At 45.7% G+C, this 18,974-nt stretch overlaps 1 protein-coding gene across 14 annotated transcripts in view; it reads left to right on the top strand.

Annotated features, from left to right (window-relative positions):
- LOC105708894 (putative tripartite motif-containing protein 64B) overlaps positions 1-18,974 on the top strand; it is a 233,499-nt gene that overhangs the window by 5,852 nt on the left and 208,673 nt on the right. For 4 of the 14 annotated variants that reach the window (XR_010344576.1, XR_010344582.1, XR_010344581.1 and 1 more), the window contains exons 3-5: positions 1,321-1,652; positions 8,267-8,437; positions 14,794-18,160. Coding sequence is in view for 6 of the 14 variants with exons in the window: in XM_012440591.3 (XP_012296014.2) it covers positions 1,596-1,652 (57 nt within the window). In the remaining 8 variants the exon portion in view is untranslated. Of the gene's footprint in view, positions 1-8; positions 1,653-8,266; positions 8,438-14,793; positions 18,161-18,974 lie in introns of those variants that run through there. The other 10 variants (XM_012440591.3, XM_012440587.3, XM_021672502.2 and 7 more) reach the window with 6 other exon arrangements.

Below are 18,974 nucleotides of genomic sequence, written 5' to 3' on the forward strand. Positions count from 1 at the left end.
AGTGACAGATGAGCAAGCATTACTGCCTGAGCTCTGCCTCCTGTCAGATGAATGGCAGCATTAGATTCTCATAGAAGCACGAACCCTATTGTGAACTATGCATGTGAGGGATCTAGGTTGCCTGCTCCTTATGAGAATCTAATGCCTGATGAACAGTTTCATCCCAAAACCATCCCCCCTCACACCCTGGTCTATTGAAAAATTGTCTTCCACAAAATCTGGTGCCAAAAAGGTTGGGGATCACTGCTGTAGGCCACAGGTTCAACTCTCCATTGAATGCTTCTTTGTAGCTATCCAAAAGGCACCTCAAGCTTAACAAATCTGAAATAAAAATTACATCCTTCTCTCTTCCTGTGCGTATGGTATTAGATAAGAGAGTAATTAGATTCTACCTCTCAATAAGAGGAATAGTAAGAATCTGTAGCAGTCTTTAATAAACCACGGTTTTTCCCCTGGCCACAAATTATTTACATTCCTCCCACATGCAAAATATGCTTAGCTTTAGAGATAAGTATTCACCCATGGAACCATCAGTAGAAACAATGCGATAAACAACCTTTGTCTCCACAAGTTTCTCCCTCCCTCTCCCCTGCCCCTTTTGGGATACAACCATTTGACATTAGTTACATTCTCTGTATTGGTCCATTCTCCCATTGATATAAAGAACTACCCGAGACTGGGTAATTTATAAAGAAAAGAGGTTTAATTGGCTCATAGTTCCATAGGCTGTAGGAAGCATGGCTGGAGATGCCCCGGGAAACTTAAAATCATGGTGTAAGATGAAGGGGAAGCAGCCATGCCCTATGTGTCTGCAGCAGGAGGAAGTGGGTGGTGAAGGGGTAGGTGCTGTACACTTTTAAACAACCAGATCTCCTGAGAACTTACTATCACGAGAACAGTAGGGGCAAGTCTGCCCCCATGATCCAGTCACCTCCCACCAGGTCCCTTCTCCAACCTTGAGGCTTATAATTTGACATGAGATGTGGGCAAGTACACAAATCCAAAGCATACCATCCTCCTAACAAATTTTTAAGTGTACAATATAGTATTAACTACATGCATGGGTCTGTGGATTCGATATTTAGAATTTACTCATTGTATAACTAAAGCTTATATCCTGTAACCAATAGCTCCCCACTTACCCTTCCCCTTCAGACCTTGGTAACCACCATTCAGCTCTATGTTTTTATAAGTTTAACTGTTTTATATTTTTATTTAAGTGGAGTTCCACAGGCTCTACAGGAAGCATGGCTTCATTTGTGCTGGAGCAACAAAATACTTCAGACTTGGTAATTAATAACAGAAATTTATTCTTAACAGTTCTGAAGGCTGGGAAGTCCAAGATCAAGGCACTGTCATCTGGTGACTGAGGAGAGACTTCTTCCTGCATCCTTACATGGTGGAAGGCAAAAGAGTGGCAGAGAATGAAGGCACTCCCAGTCCATTCAAGAGGGCCCTAATTCATTCAAGAGGGAAGAGCCCTCACCTCATCACTCCCCCGAGGCCTCACTTTCTAATATCATCATCTTTGTGATTAGATTTCAACATATGAATTTTAGGGGAATACATACATCCAGACTATTGCAAATGGGATTATGTACTACTTTGTTTCGGTCTGGCTCATTTCTTCACTTAGCACAGTTATCTTCCAGGTATGTGCATGTTGTTGCAAATGGCAAGATGTTCTCCTTTTTTAAGGCTGAGTAATGTTTCGTTACATGTTTAGACCACATTTTCTTTATGCATTTATTATTGAGAGTTATTACAAATGGGGATGTTTTTTAATATTGATTTAATTTTTGTTATTAAAAACATTTTTAGATGGTTAGTTTTTTTTTTTTTAATAAATGTACTTTATTTGTTAAGGCAGTTTTAATTTCACAGCAAAATTAAGGACATAGATTTCCCATATATCCTGATCTTCATATATATGTAGCCTTCACCCATTTCAGTACCTCCCCCACCATAGTGGTACATTTATTAAAATGAGGAGCCTACATTGAGACATCATAGTTGTCCAAAGGCCATAATTTACATTAGGGCTTACTCTTGTGGTTTTACATGCTATGAGTTTGAGCAAATGTATAAGGATATGTATCCAGCCTGATAGTACCTCATAGAATACTTCCCTTGTTGTAAAAGTCATCTCTGCTCTTCCTGTTTATTACTTATTCCCTTAACCCTGCAAACCATCTCCAGCATTTTGCAGAATGTTAAATAGTTGCGGTTATACAGTAGCCTTTTCAGACCAGCTTCTTCTACTTAGTAATAGGCATTTAAGGTATCCTTATCTTTTGAGGACAAGATAGCCCATTTCTTTTTACTGCTGAAATATATTTCATTGTGTGTACCATAGTTTTTCTATTCACTTACTGAAGGCCATTTTGGTTGCTTCCAGATTTTAATTATTTTGAATAAAGTTGCTATAAATACCTGTTTGCAGATTTTTATGCCATCATTAATTTTCACCTCCTTTGGGTAAATACCAAGTGGTGCAGTTGCTGTATCATATAGTAAGAATATGTTTACTTTTGTAAGAACAAGCAAATTGTTTTCCAGAGTGACGATACTGTTTTGCATTTCCACTGTCAGTGAATGAGAGTTCCTGTTACTCTGCATTCTCACTGGCAGTTGTTGTCAGTACTCCAGATTTTGGCCATTCTACTAGGTTTGTAGTGGTATCTTGTTTTAATATATTGCCCTAATGTTATACAGTATACTATATCCTTTTATATGTTTATTTCCTATACGTTTCTCATCGTTGGTGAGGTATCTGTTACGGTCTTTGGTCTGTTTTATTAGGTGGTTTTCTTACCATAGAGTTTTAAGAGTTTTTGGAAGGTTTTGTATAACTGTCTCTTTATCAGATGTGTCTTTCGCAAATATTTTCGCCCAGTCTGTGGCTTTTCTTCTAATTTTAATGGCATTGGCTTTTGTAGAACATAGTCAGAGACTGGCTATGTTTTCTACAAAATTCATGGTTTTTTTCTCTTGGACACATGGACTGCATTTCTCAGCCCCATGTTATTGTGGCTGAGACATACAACTGAGCTCTACAGTAGACGCTGTACACAAGTTAGGGTTAGGGCCAAATATTCCTCCCTGACATTGAAAAAAGAAACATTTTATTTTCTTCAGACATGAAGCAGAACTTTTATGTGTGCTTTTGGAGGAGGTCACCATGCAGAGCCCACACTTGAGGAGTGGGGAGTCAGCCCCACCTCCTTGATGGCTGAGTGTCTATATCAGGTGTTTGGAATTCTTCTGTATAAGAGGTTTCTATTCAGGCCATTTATGTATCAATTTAATCATAAATAGATACCAGTATGGACGCTCAGTTACTTTAATGTTTTGGTTGTTATCCAGTTCTGCAGATTTTGTTGCTCTTTGTTTATACCCTGTGGCCATTGGGAGCTCTTTCCACTGGCTTCTTTGACATACTTTCATGTATTTATTTATTTATTTACAATTTCTTTCTGTTACTTCAAAAGTACCCTAGCTCATATATTTTCTGTCCCAGTCCTAGTTTCAACCAGTTTTTCAAAGACCCCGATTTCCTTTGTTAGAGAGTGGTATTAAAAACTTACATCTGGTCACTAAATGTGGTTATTGCATCATGACCCTCACAGCTGACAGTGCAAACAAATATATGTGTGTATTCTAAGTTGTATGTACCCACTTAATTATACAGGTTTCTACATGGAACCATCTGTATATATGTGTGTGTGTGTGTGTATATATATATATTAAGTTAAATGTGAGTTTATATCTACATTTTATATATGTATTCTGATCCATTATCACAGAGATCATTCCAGGCTTCCCACATTTCTTATCTGTAACTTCTCACTCTAACAGTGAGGAACCTGGCTGTTACTGTCTGCCATTTATTTCATCCCTTGTTCCATTGGGAACAAGGAATTCATTCTTGATCCAGATTCCAGGTTGGGATTTAATGAGAAATATATTTGGTCTCTGTCCCCAGTTCATAGTACAGAGCTCCTAAAACTTTTATAATTTCCTGAACAATAGGGGTGCTAGGAACATCTCGTGTTCTAACATTTGGTCTTTGGCCCTGGTTCCTGACGTGGAGTTCCTAAATTCCTTGGAATCTCCTGAGTGATAGGAGTGTCTTCTGTAAGGACCCTCTGTGGGTCCCTGGATGGTTTCAGGATTGGGGATAGTCACTGGAAAGACGAAGCCCTGATAAGAAGCTTGTAACTTTTAGCTTCACATACAATCCTTTGAAGGTGTGAAGGGACTGGAGATTGAGTAAATAGTTGATCATGTCTGCATGATGAAGCTTTCATAAAAATTCCTAAAATGTGGAATCTGGAAAGTCCCAGATCAAGTCTGACAGATTTGATGTCTAGTGAGGGCTCATCTTTCATAGATAGTGCCTTCTAGCCATGTCCTGACATGGCAGGATTGGGGGGGAAAGGCTCCTAGATTATTTTATAAGGGCGCTGGTTTCATTCATGAGGGCAGCACCCTCATGATGCAGTCACCCCTCAGTTACCTCTGAATACCATCCCTTTGGGGATTATGTTTCAACATAGGAATTTGGAGGGCATACACACATTGAGACCATACTAACTAGTAAACATAAGTGAGTGTTTCCCTGAGTTCCATAAGCCATTATAGCAAATTATCAAACCTGAGGAGGGGGTGTAGGAGTGCATAGTTTCTAGCCAAGTCATAGAAGTTTGGGTAAACTGGGGATTCCCTACTTTTCATTGGCATCTGAGGATGGGAACAGTCTGGTGTTACTAAGCCCTTAACCTGTAGGGTCTGTACAAACTTCAGTAATTAATATCATAATTGATTTATAGGACACCCAATTGTCCAGAGAGTTGGAAAATTGGTTGGTGTGGGAAACATCACCCACCCCAATTTGCTGTCAGAAGTGACGTGTTGAGAGTATAGGGGAAAATCATGGTTATTTTTCTTTTCACAGATATAGTGGTTTCAAAATTAACTATTATCCCTATGGGAAATAACCTTCTAAAATAGAATCCACTGTTTGTGTATAGTACATTTTGCTTTTAGTCTGTGAATTCTACTCATTTCCAAAATGACTTAGGTCAGTACCTTTGGCCCACCATTTGCAACATACATTGGTAATCCAATTAGATTCTTAGTTGCACTCTGTATTTTGTCCTTAAATACTTCCATAACCGAAATAATTTAATTTGTGTAGATTGTGATTCGTTCTTTGTGCTTTAACATCCTGTGAGTTTAAATATATACATAGTGTCAGATATCTACCACTAAAGTACCAGAATACTTCAAATCCCCACCCCAGTCAGTCATCTGATCGTCATCTCTGTAGTTGTGCCTTTTCCAGAATGTCTCATGAATGGAGTCATATAATGTATAGCATCTTCATGCTGCCACCCTTCACTTAGCAACACACATGCAAGATTCATTCATTTATTTTCAGGGGTTGAAAGTTCATTCCTTTTTATTGCTGAATGGTATTCCATTGCATTGTTGTACTTCAAGTTGATTATGCTAGTTTTTGTTTGAAAGTAATTTTTCAAAGCATCTGTCTAAATATATACATTTTAGGGGCGCATTTGTTGGATTGTAGGTAAGACTTGTTTATCTTTGGGAAAAACTGCCAAACTATCTCCCAGAGTGGCTGTACAATTACTGCATTCTGCTAACAGTGAATGAAGCACCTGTTATTCTTCAACCTCCAATTGTTATTGTTGAGCTTTTCTTAGAGTCTCATAGTTCTATGGGTGTGCAGTGGTATCTCAGCATTATTTTAATTTGTAGTCTCCTAATGAGACATGATGTTGAACATCCTTTTGTGTAATTATTTGCTATCTGTATATTTTCGGTGTTTTTTTTTTTTTTTTTTTGTTTTTGTTTTTAAGACAGCGTCTCTCTCTGTCATTGAGGCTAGAGTGCAATGGCGTCATCTCGGCTCACTGCAACCTCTGCCTCCTGTGTTCAGGCAATTCTTTTGCCTCAGCCTCCCAAGTAGCTGGGGTTACAGGTGCCCACCACCGCGCCTGGCTAACCTCCAGATTTGGAGTTATTTTTCAGGATTGGTTTGGCTTTTCAGGATTCCTTGGAATTCCATATAAACATTAGGATCAGCTTTCCCATTTCTGTCCCAAGGCCTTTGGGATTTTCGTAGGAATACTATTGAATCTGTAGATTGCTTTGTGTAGTTTGGCAAACTTAACGAATATGGTCTTCAAATCCATGAACATGACATGTTTTTACATTTATTTGGGCTTTGTTTAATTTCCTTAAGCAGTGTCTTATAATTTCCCCATTTTAAGTCTTACCCTTTGATTACATTTATTCCTAAGCATATTATTGCCATTGGTATTATTTAAAGTGAAATTTTTATAATTTCATTTTCAGATTATTCATTGCTAGTGTATATGTATAAAATAGATTTTTTGGCCACAGATAGTGGCTCACACCTGTAATCCCAGCACTTTTAGAGGCCGAGGCAGAAAGATCACCTGAGGTCAGGAGCTGGAGACTAGCCTGGCCACCATGGTGAAAACCTGTCTCTACTAAAGATATAAATTTAGCTGGGAATGGTGGCATATGGCTGTAATTCCAGCTTTATCGAAAGCCCTTTCTGCAACAGCTGAGAAAATTCTGGGGTGTTTTCCATTCATTCTAACAATACTTTGTGTTACATGAAGGATATTAGTGTGTGGGACCACCGTTGATTTACTGGGATAAAAAATCATGTTCATGGTGTCTGATCCTTTCAAAATGCTGTTGCTTTTAATATGCTATTATTTTGTTGAAGATTATTAAGTCTATATTTCTGAGGTTGTAGATCAGCCCTTAAAGTGGCATAGCACTGAGTAGGATAGATCAGGATGAGATTGTGTATAGACTGCAGTTAGTATTTACAGAGTTAGTGTGTCAGGATATTATAAAATCAAGAGATAAGGGTTGACGGGTTCAGAGTTTACCGATTGACGATTATGGCATAAGGGCTTCAAATAGGAGATTCAGGTCGGTGGTTGGGAGCTGTGTAGTAAGACATTAGAGAGAGATCAGGTGAGTAACCAGGGTTAGACTGAGAGGTCAGGATTACAGGGAAGAGTTAGGGTGAAAGGGTGGTGAGGTTTAGTAAAGGTTTGAGTAGGTTTAGATTAAGTTTAGAATTAGAATTGGTAAAAGTAAAGTTAGAAATTATGGTTGAGGGTTACCATAAGGTTAGCTTTAGAGATAAGGGTAATCAGAGTAGGATTAGGGTTAGGGTTGGGATTCGGGGTTAGGGTTGGGGGTTAGGGTTAGAGGTTAAGGAACATCTCTTCACTTATTTATATTTCTTTTGGTTTCTCTCAACTGTGATTCATGGTTTTCTGAATGCATATTTGCATCCATTTTGTTACATTCATACTTAAGGGATTCAACTTTAGGGGTGCTATCGTAAATGGCATTTTAATATTTCCAGTTCCAATTATTTCCATTCGTTATTGCTGATATGAAGAAACACAACTGACTTTTGCCTACTGGACATCTTTTTTAGTTTTTAAAATCTCTGTTCTGGCCGGGCGCGGTGGCTCAAGCCTGTAATCCCAGCACTTTGGGAGGCCGAGGCGGGTGGATCACGAGGTCAAGAGATCGAGACCATCCTGGTCAACATGGTGAAACCCTGTCTCTACTCAAAATACAAAAAATTAGCTGAGCATAGTGGTGCGTGCCTGTAATCCCAGCTACTCAGGAGGCTGAGGCAGGAGAATTGCCTGAACCCAGGAGGCGGAGGTTGTGGTGAGCCGAGATCGCGCCATTGCACTCCAGCCTGGGTAACAAGAGCGAAACTCCGTCTCAAAAAAAAAAAAAAAAAAATCTCTGTTCTGGCCAGGCATGGTGGTTCACACCTGTAATCCCAGCACTTTGGGAGGCCAAGGTGGGTGGATCACCTAAGATCAGGAGTTTTGAGACCAGCCTGGCCAACATGCCGAAACCCCATCTCTACTAAAAATACAAAAATTAGCAAGAAATGGTTGCATATGCCTGTAATCCCAGTTACTTAGGGGGCTGAGGCAGAAGGATCACTTAAACCTGGGAGGTAGAGGTTGTAGTGAGCTGAGATCATGCCACTGCACTCAGCCTGGGCACCAGAGCAAGACTCTGTTTAAAAACAAAAACAAAAAACAAAAAAATCCCTCCATCTGTTTCGTCAAGGCATGGGATGGTGGGCTCGATTTCAGTTGAAATTTTGAAAATCACAGCCTGAGATAATCTAAACCCTGATTTTTCCGAAATTCCCCAGGGCTTCCACCAGGGGGCGCCCAGCTCCTGCCGAACCAGGAGTGCCCGTGGGAACCACAGTGGATTCCTCACTCGTGCCCTGGGGCTTCGACCCTGAGGAAGGAACCTCCTTCTCCTCAGGACCCGCCACCCGGGAGAGGCCGTGGTTCAGGACAGTCAGTCACCAGGCGAGGTAAGGAGGAAAATGCTTCCTGTCAGCAGCCACAAGTGCTGAGGAGGGAGCCCTGCCATGGGCCTTACTTCCCTGTCACGGTCTACGCAGCCTGTTGTAAAATGGTGTCCCTTCTGCCCGACCTTGACTGCGTGTCATGACAGCTGAGTGCAGCTTGTCTTACAGATCCGGGCTTGTTTCTGGGGAGAGATCACGGTGCTGAGAAAGGAGTGACACTGAGCAGTGCCATCAGGACGGGCGAGGGGGGCGGTGACTGGGGACCCGCAGGTGCTGCGGGGTCACAAACACTTTCACTCGTGTTTTAATAGCTCATTTGTCTCACAGCATTAAAGTAGTTGAAACAGTATGGATATATTTAACAGTACGCCACATGATAACTAGAAATGTTAAGTTTAAATACATTGTTTATACCTCTCCACACAAAATAACATATACCAAATATTAATATATAAATATGCAAAGATTGTGAGCTGAACAAAGTGCGGATTTAGCTTGAGAATCTGGGGAGGGGATATGATGTCTTCGACCCTTTCCTATACCTGCCAGAGTACAGGAACTGCAGGAGCAGTTCTTACTTTTGTTTGAGGGCCGCGTAGCTGGGGATCTGGGCAGGAGCAGTTCTTTTTGTTGTGTGAGGGCCGAGCATCTTGGTATCTGGGCAGGAGCAGTTCTTACGTTAGTTTGAGGGCCGCACAGCTGTGGCCCCTGGCAGGGGCAGCCCCCATTTCAGTTTGAGGGCTGCACCGCTGTGGCCCTGGGCACGCGCAGCCCTCATTTCAGTTTGAGGGCCGCAGCACTGTGGCCCAGGGCAGGGGCAGCCCCCATTTCAGTTTGAGGGCCGCACCGCTGTGGCCCTGGGCACGGGTAGCCCCCATTTCAGTTTGAGGGCTGCACCGCTGTGGCCCTGGGCACGGGTAGCCCCCATTTCAGTTTTAGGGCCGCTCTGCTGTGGCCCCGGGCAGGGGCAGCCCCCATTTCAGTTTGAGGGCCGCGGGCAGGGGCAGCCCCCATTTCAGTTTGAGGGCTGCGGGCAGGGGCAGCCCTCATTTCAGTTTGAGGGCCGCGGGCAGGGGCAGCCCCCATTTCAGTTTGAAGGCCGCACTGCTGTGGCCCTGGGCACGGGTAGCCCCCATTTCAGTTTTAGGGCTGCTCCGCTGTGGCCCTGGGCAGGGGCAGCCCCCATTTCAGTTTGAGGGCCGCGGGCAGGGGCAGCCCCCATTTCAGTTTGAGGGCCGCACCGCTGTGGCCCCGGGCAGGGGCAGCCCCCATTTCAGTTTTAGGGCCGCACTGCCGCACTGCTGTGGCCTTGGGCACGGGCAGCCCTCATTTCAGTTTGAGGGCCGCACCGCTCTGGCCCCGGGCACAGGCAGTGCTTATTTTAGTTTGAGGGCCGCACAGCTGTGACCCCAGGCAGGGACTGTTAATTATTTTAGTTTGAGAGCCGCACAGCTTTGGCCCTGGGTAGGAGCAGTTATTTTGTTGTTTGAGGGTTACACAGCTGTGGCCCTGGGCAGAAGCAGTTGTTTTTGTTGTTTGAGGGTGGCAGAGTTGTCAACCTGGGCCGGACGTGGTGTTAATTTTGTTTGAGGCCACACAGTTTGGGATCTGGGCATGAGAAGTTCTTACTTTGGTTTGAGGGCCGCAGAGCTGTGGCCCTGGGCAGGAACAGTTCTTTCTGTTATTTGACGACCTCGCATCTGGGGATCTAGGCAGGATCAGTCCTTTTTGCATTTTGATGATCATGCAGCTGTGGCCCTGGGCAGGAGCAGTTCTTTTTGTTGTTTGAGGGACACAGACCTGTGGACATTGGCAGGAGCAGTTCTTTTTGTTTTTTGGCAACCATGCAGCTGAGAATCTGGCATGAGCAGTTCTTTTTGTCCTGTTAGGGCCCCGCAGCTGTAGACCTGGGCAGGAGGAGTTGTTTTGTTGTTAGAGGGTCGCACAGCTGTGGCCCTGGGCAGGAGCAGCTCTTATTTTCGTTGGAGGGTCACACAGCTGTGACCCTGGGCAGGAGCAGTTGTTTTGTTGTTAAAGGGTCACACAGCTGTGGCCCTGGGCAGGAGCAGTTGCTTCGTTGTTAGAGGGTCGCACAGCTGTGGCCCTGGGCAGGAGCAGTTGTTTTGTTGTTAAAGGGTCGCACAGCTGTGGCCCTGGGCAGGAGCAGTTGCTTCGTTGTTAGAGGGTTGCACAGCTGCGGCCCTGGGCAGGAGCAGTTGTTTTGTTGTTAGAGGGTGGCACAGCTGTGGCCATGGGCAGGAGCAGTTGTTTTGTTGTTGGAGGGTCGCACAGCTGTGGCCCTGGGTAGGAGCAGTTGTTTTGTTGTTAGAGGGTCGCACAGCTGTGGCCCTGGGCAGGAGCAGTTGCTTCGTTGTTAGAGGGTCGCACAGCTGTGGCCCTGGGCAGGAGCAGTTGTTTTGTTGTTAAAGGGTCACACAGCTGTGGCCCTGGGCAGGAGCAGTTGCTTCGTTGTTAGAGGGTCGCACAGCTGTGGCCCTGGGCAGGAGCAGTTGTTTTGTTGTTAAAGGGTCGCACAGCTGTGGCCCTGGGCAGGAGCAGTTGCTTCGTTGTTAGAGGGTTGCACAGCTGCGGCCCTGGGCAGGAGCAGTTGTTTTGTTGTTAGAGGGTGGCACAGCTGTGGCCATGGGCAGGAGCAGTTGTTTTGTTGTTGGAGGGTCGCACAGCTGTGGCCCTGGGCAGGAGCAGTTGTTTTGTTGTTAGAGGGTCGCACAGCTGCGGCCCTGGGCAGGAGCAGTTGTTTTGTTGTTAGAGGGTCGCACAGCTGTGGCCATGGGCAGGAGCAGTTGTTTTGTTGTTGGAGGGTCGCACAGCTGTGGCCCTGGGTAGGAGCAGTTGTTTTGTTGTTAGAGGGTCGCACAGCTGTGGCCCTGGGCAGGAGCAGTTGTTTTGTTGTTAGAGGGTCGCACAGCTGTGGCCCTGGGCAGGAGCAGTTGTTTTGTTGTTAGAGGGTCGCACAGCTGTGGCCCTGGGCAGGAGCAGTTCTTATTTTAGTTTTTGGGTTGCACAGCTGTGGCCCTGGGCGGGAGCAGTTGTTTTGTTGTTAGAGTTTTGCACAGCTGTGGCCCTGAGCAGGAGCAGTTCTTCTTTTAGTTGGAGGGTCTCACAGCTGTGGCCTTGGGCAGGAGCAGTTGTTTTGTTGTTAGAGGCTTGCACAGCTGTGGCCCTGGGCAGAAGCAGTTGTTTTTGTTGTTTGAGGGTGGCAGAGTTGTCGACCTGGGCTGGAGGTGGTAATTTTGTTTGAGGCCACGGAGTTTGGGGTCTGGGCAGGAGAAGTTCTTACTATAGTGCGTGGGCCGCAGAGCTGTGGCCCTGTGCAGGAGCAGTTCTTTTTGTAATTTCAGGGCCTGGCCGCTTGGTATCTGGGCAGGAGCAGTTCTTTGTGTTGTTTGCGGGCTGCATAGCTGCCGACCTGGGCAGGAGGGGTCTTACATAATCCACACAGATGGTGTTCTGTGCAGCCATGGTTCTTACCTTAGGTTGATGGCCGCATTTGGATACCTGGACAGGAGTAGTTGTTACTTTAGTTTGAGGGCTGCACAGCTGGGGACTTGGGCAGGAGCGGTTCTTACTTTAGTTTGGGGACCGTGCAGCTGGGGACCAGGACAGGAGTGGTTCTTACCTTAGTCTGAGGGACCAGTAGTGGTTTTTGCTTTAGTTAGAGTTGGAGATTCCAGAGACTCCAGTGTTGTTGTTGAGTAAGGGTAGGTTAGCTGGAATCCTTGCGAGGAGTCAGTGATGCTGTTATGTCTGAGGTTCTTGGAGCTAAACATGGAGCCAAAGTTGGGAAGGAGAGAGAGAGAGTCACAGGAGGGCACCTGACACTGTAGATGTAGCTGTACACCAAGCAAGCTAAGCCTGGGAGTGTCTCAGGCCTCGGTATCAATGCTTTCTCTTTCCTCCTTCACAGTTGGGATTTGTTTTCTGTCTCACAAGACAGAAAGACCCTGATCAATATCCTCAGGAATTGAAAAGCTTAAAAAAACTAAATGATGTTAACAATAATAATAGTAGAAATTTAACCAGGATTATCCTGACTGATAGAGACAAAATCACACATACACAGAAAATATGTCTTTTCAATAGTTAGTAAAATAAAAATAAATAGAAAAATAGGTCCAAGTAAAGCTCTATAGTTGTTCCATGGAGAAGGGGTGAAGGACAGAGGTGAATCTGAGAGTTGCTGCTGATGGACACACGGAGAACTTACATTTTCCCCACGCAGTTTCTGTGCATGATGATCTGTGAGGCCTGGCAGCTGGGTCACTTCGCACAGCTGGGGATGCAGTGGGTGTCACAGAAGGACCCCGTCCCAGCTGGTCCTGCCCCTCTGCTGTGATGAGTGTGGCCTCTGATCTCCGACAACTGACTGAGTTTTGAGGGGAGGCCAGGCCTGTGAGCACAAGGGTATCCATGGTGAGATTCCATGGGTGGAACGTCGGATGTGCTTGAGGTTCCTTCCTGATGCTCGTCCGCCATCTTGCTCTTGAACGCATCTTGTTTATAACTGTCTTCTCAATGCTGTATAGGAAATAAGCACTTGTATAATATGGGTCAGGCATAAGGAATGTTCACACATTGGACACACGGGACCTCCACCAAGTTTAGGGAGTAGAATCTGAAGAAACCAAACTTTGGATGCTCCCTGGAGGCCCCTCCCGCATCCCAGTCCCTTCCCTTCTCCTTCAGAGGGAGTGACTTTCTGCTTTAGTCTTTATCATTCCCGTACTTTGCTTCATGGCGCGTTTCTTTCCCTGCATTTGTGCGCAACCCTAAACAGCACTGCATGTGGTTTTTGAACACTCTGCTGTCTTTTTGAGACAGGGTCTTGCTCTGTTGCCTCGGCTGCAGTTTTGAACTTTGATGTGAAGAAGTCTCCTGTGTGGCTGCTTCTCTGCTGCACTGGCTCTGAGCATTTGCTCCATGTCTGTTTTCTTCCTCCGTTCTCTTCCTGAGACCCGTCCACACTGACCCGATTCATTTTCATTGCTGCATGATCTCTCATGGTGGACGTAACCGTGGGAAATGTCTTCATTTTCTTGCTGATGAGTGTTTGGCCAGGTGGGGCCCTAGGACCGTGTTACTGCGAAGGTTCTTGGGCATTTCTTTTGTACACAAGTGCAGTTTCTTCTGGTCAGTAGCTTTCAATTTTTAAAATTTCATCCCAGTAAGAAATGTAATTTCCCTCATAACCCACGACACACACCCTTTCATAAGCAAGCACAGCAACAGTAATTCACAGTCATTCTTAGTGGTGGCTGAGCATTCCTGTGGTTCTCCATTCTCCCCAACACTTGCGCTGATTGTGGGATTTTTGCCAGTCTGCTGGGTGTCACCTGGTATCTCACCCTGTTAGGCTGAGACCCTTTTCATGATTTTATCGGCCATTCCTCCACATTTTTTTCTTCTGTGAAGGACTGGTTCAGCTCTTTTGCCATGTTTCTGTTTATGTGTTTAAATTTTTGCCTTTTTCTATTATTACTATTACTATGCTCTGTCCCCCACGCTGGAGTGCAGTGGCACAATCTCAGCTCACTGCAACCTCTGCCTTCTGGGTTCAAGCGATTCTCCTGCCTCAGCCTCCTGAGTAGCTGAGATTACAGATATGCACCACCACACCCAGCCAATTTTTATTTTATAGTTTTAGTAGAGACAGGGTTTCACCATGCTGATCTTAAATTGCTGAGCTCAGATGATCCACCCACCTTGGCCTCCCAAAGTCCTGGTATTACACAAGTGTGAGCCACTGCTCCTGGGCTCATTTCTTAAACTTTTTAATCATGATTTTTCTAACACATTCAGCCTCATATGATGTCCTAAGGCAATGTGGACAAGGTAATTTATTGATTGGAAAGTGTGGTAAAACGTTTTACTGTATTTCAGAATAAGTAGATTCACAATGATAAAGTAAAAATATCGGGAATGGTCAATATTTATTTCAGTAAACATCTTCTAGGAAAGAAGTGTCTTGCAATTTGTGAGCCTCAAATATCTGAGACAGGTCTGTCAATTTAGAAAGCTTATTTGGCCAAGATTGAGGAATGTGCCCGTGACCCAGCCTCAGGAGGTCCTGATGACGTGTGCCCAAGGTCAGGGCACAGCTTGGTTCTGTACATTTTAGGGAGATATGAGGCATTATTAATATATGTAAGATGTACATTGGTTTCATCCAGAGAGGCAGGACAACTCCAAGCAGGACTGGAGTCTCACAAGCATCACTCAGAGAGGGAAATGACTTCTCTCCGTGCAGGGGAACACAATTGTTTAAAAGGCTTCTGCAGTGGGGCATTGGGTGGAAGGGAACATGGAGCTGGGAAGAGTTTAGCTTTTGCTTTTAACAGGGTGAATCGTCAGCTGCAGAACGAGGGAACCCGCAGTCTGGAGCCGATTCCCCCAGGGACTGTGGCTGGCGGGGCTGTAGCCAAACGCAGGTGAGGTCTGACCATGCAACAGGTTGTCAAATGACATTCAAGACGGGGAATGACATGGAGTCACCGATCAAAGCGAGTTCCTGTGTGTGTTTCCTGGGTTTCCGTGGACTAAATGCGTCTGCTCACTCCTGCCAGGCCACTGGGTCTCTGTGCTCCCCTGGAGGTGGGTATGTGGCCTGAGGGAGGTGCCTGTGGCCTTCTGCCTGTGTGGGGAACACACATGTGAGAGTGACCAGAAGGAGGAGGCAGAGGAGGGGACCCTCAGAGCGGCTGGTCTGCTGGGGCTCGTGGACTTCTGCATTCCGAGTCTCTGGAGGTGTCATTCTACTCACACATAATTGATCCTCAGCCCAGTAGAAATGACTTCACGGCAGATCCCTAGTCGGCACATACAAAACATTCATCATTCTGGATAAGAATTTCCATAAACATTGTTTCAGAAATTGTCTCGGCTTGTCAGTGTGTACAGGTGCCTTTCTGTGCTTCATGGTTGTGTGTCTGCACATACGCTTCTGTCTCTGTGTGTTCCTGTGTCGGCATATGTGTGTGTTTGGGGAGGGTGGAAGAGGCCACCTTGCTGAGGACGAGTCTGACCTGCCTCGCCGTCTCCCCCGCCATCCACTGGTCGTTCTTGGGCAGCACTGGCCTATTGTTTGAAGCCGACTGGGTGCAGTGAATAACATTTCATTTGTTTTCATAAAGCTGTGGTTGCAAAGCCAGAGTGAGATGCTGGTGAGGACATCACACGCCCTCCTCCTAGTCTGTTTCTCTGTCTACATATGCATGTATCTAAGGACTTCTAGCCAATATACACACAAAATCATCTATAAATCCATGAGACAAGAGACACAGCTCAGTAGCACAATAGTTAGAAACTTGTACCAGTGCTTCAGAAAGAAAATATCCAAATAGCTGGTAAATGTGTTAAAAGGGCTCATATCATTACTCTTCAGGAAACAAGGATTAAAACCCAAATGTGATGCCTCTGTATACTTACTACATGCTGAAATTAAAAAGGCAGAAACCTAAATCAAGTACTGGGAGTGGCATGAGGCAACTCGAACTTGTGTGTGCTGTTGGGGAGCAGAGAGGCGCAGGCCAGGAAAACCACCTGCAGGAACTCACCAGGTCAAATGTGCAGAAAGTGCCTGAGAAGGCAGCCCTGCACTCACTCACCTTCTATCGGCCTCTGAGACGTGATAGTAGCTTCTGTGACACGACATGTCTCCTCCTCAGTGTGTGCCTGGCCACCTGTGTGCAGGTGCACCTGTTGACATGGACCGGGATGGCCACAGCAGAGCGCTTGCAAACCCTAGTGAGGAGCCCAGCACTGCGTCCCTGTGCAGGGGACAGATGTCTGAAGATGAGAATTATCAGGGACTCACAGAAACTGCTCATCTGGATTTTCTACTCAAGGGAAAGGTGACAAATTCTGCTCATAAAGAGATAAGCAGGGCTGGGCAAGGTGGCTTACGCCTGTAATCCCAGCACTTTGGGAGGTTGAGGCGGGTGGATTACCTGAGGTGAGGAGTTTAAGACCAGCCTGGCCAACATGATGAAACCCGTCTCTACAAAAATACAAACATCAGCTGGGCGTGGTGGCGTGTGCCTGTAATCCCAGCTACTCTGGAGGCTGAGGTAGAAGAATCACTTTAACCTGGGAGGCAGAGGTTGCAGTGAGCCGAGATTGTGCCAGTGTGAGACTCCATTTTAAAAAAAAAAAAAGATAAGCAGAACTTTCAAAAATGAAATTTTAATGCAAGTATTTAAACATTTTTTTCCATTTGCAAAATCAAAATGGAGCTAGGAGTGTGGCTCAGGGCTGGCTGCTCAGGCATTCTCGGGTTCCTGCTGGAACCTGTGGGCAGAGGCCGGACAACCATCCCAGCAGTCTCCGCACCCTCCAAGAGGGAGGACATTGCCAAGAATGTTGTTAATCATATTTGTTGATTTGTCAAGATGAGGACTTTGTAGTATGAAACAACTGAGTAGTTGATTACAGTTAAACCATGGCAAATACTTTTGACTTAACGTTTTCCCTCTCCAACATGCCCTATGAAGAGTCTGTCTTTTCCCCTTAACTTAAATGTTGCTAATCTCAATGCCCATGTAGCAACTATGGTGTTTTGCCTCTAAGACTTCAAAGTCCATTCAACTTTAATCAAGGCCAAAAAAGAAATTTCATTACAGATTGTGGGCATTTTCACTGAATTCAGTAGCCAATGCTAGCAAAAAGTCATCACTAGGAAGCACCTTCAGATGACTTTAAAGTAAAGCATTTTTATCTTGTCGAAATTAAAAATTAATGGAGGGCGTTAAATTTTGATTTTTATGGTGAACAGTGATTCAGCACTCAATACACCTTGCTCCAGAAATATTAGAGCCTGGAATTTAGGACAATAATGAATCCTGTTTTATTGAAATAATAGAGAAAAATGGATTGCAAGAAAGAAACATGGCAAACAATAAGTTGGAAAACTGCTGTTATAAAATCATTCACTTTGGGGCAATATGCACCGCCTCTGGAATGATGAAACACTTTGGTATTGAGAGACTGGAGCCAGAATTGTTATTCAGAACCTGGTACAACACCAAGGACAGTGACTCCCAAGCTGAAAATGAAGGATGAACGTTGCTGTGTGCAGTGTCATGGTGACAGGAGAAGCTCTGTTCTTTTTTGTTTTAATTTTTTAATTTCTCGAGACAAAGTCTTGCTCTGTCACCAGGGCCGGAGTGCAGAGGCACAGTTGCAGCTCTCTGCAGCCTTGACCTCCTGGGCTCAAGCGATCCTCTCACCTCAGCCTCCCAAGTAGCTGGGATCACAGGCACACACCACCAGGCCAGGATAATTTTTAAAATTTTTTTGTAGAGATGAGGTTTCACCGTGTTGCCCAGGCTGGCCTCAAACTCCTGGGCGCAGGCCATTCTCCCAGCTTGGCCTCCCACAGTCCTGGGATTACAGGCGTGAGCCGCCGCACCAGCAGAAGCCCCTTTCTTGGAGTTCATGCCTGACTTTGCTCTGCTGAGGGTGACCTGGCTGCAGGGTCCCCTGAGATGCCAAGAGGAAAAAGTGTTCTCAGACCTCCCTCCTTCTCCACTTGATGACAGCATCCGATCTGCTCTGCTTTATACCACGTACCCCAAAGGAGCCACCAACCTTTGTAAGAGCTGTCCACCTCTCGACCTGATAGATTCTAATACAACCAAACAAACAAACGGCCTTTGTCCTGGGACGGAGGAAGCAGGGCTGACGACCCCATCTGCCACAGCATTTCAGGTGAGCCATTGGCAAAAAGGAAGACAGGGCTGAGTCTTTCATGCCCCGTGGCCTGCGACTTCCCATCTGGGAATTTGCCCTGAAAATAGTCCAGAATGTGGGCTCAGATTGAACCAAATCGCTGCACTGTTTTTAGTGTTGGGAATATGTTAAATTATTGACATCATGTTGTAGAATGTTTAACAACATAGAAAGCTATGGAATGAGGCCACGCCATGATTTTGTCAAAACTCAGCAGCCTCAGAGCAGATGTGGATGGGAGGTGCCCAGCAACAGTCAGACACGCAGCCAGTGCAGAGTCACACACAGCCAGTGCAGCAGCGCTGGAGACCCAGGTAGCAAAAATCGACTTTGGAGTGTTCCCTTGGTCCAGCACTCAGCAACGTGGATGTTTTGTGGAGGTGGTCACCAGGGACCCCCAGAGAGGGGAATGAGGATAGCGGGGCCCCTGAGTGGTTACCACTTGGCACGACGAGGGCCTGAGCCTCCTGTGTAGACGCCTTCCGTACAAGGCAGTGGAGTTGGAGCCATGTGGCTGGGCCTCGAGGGCAGCCTGATGGGCTGGGGCCCCCAACCAATAGCAAGAGGCTCGGGGGGAGCCCAGGGAGAAGGGGATGGTACTGTTGAGACAGCACAGGGACCCGGCATGGTTAGGGGAGGGAGGAGGCAGGAATGTTGAGTGGGGGAGGGAACCGGGATGGAGCCCCCCACTCTTTTCTGTGACACCTGCTTCCCAGCAGACCTCTAAGCCTCAGGGAGAGGTTGTGTCTGCTGTGGGGGAGGCTGGTTGGAGTGGGGACCACACCTTCTGCTC

Source organism: Aotus nancymaae, unplaced genomic scaffold, assembly GCF_030222135.1.
Source record: "Aotus nancymaae isolate 86718 unplaced genomic scaffold, 86718_ANA_hifiasm-v0.15.2.pri h1tg000029l, whole genome shotgun sequence".
NCBI classification, from domain to species: Eukaryota; Metazoa; Chordata; class Mammalia; order Primates; family Aotidae; genus Aotus; species Aotus nancymaae.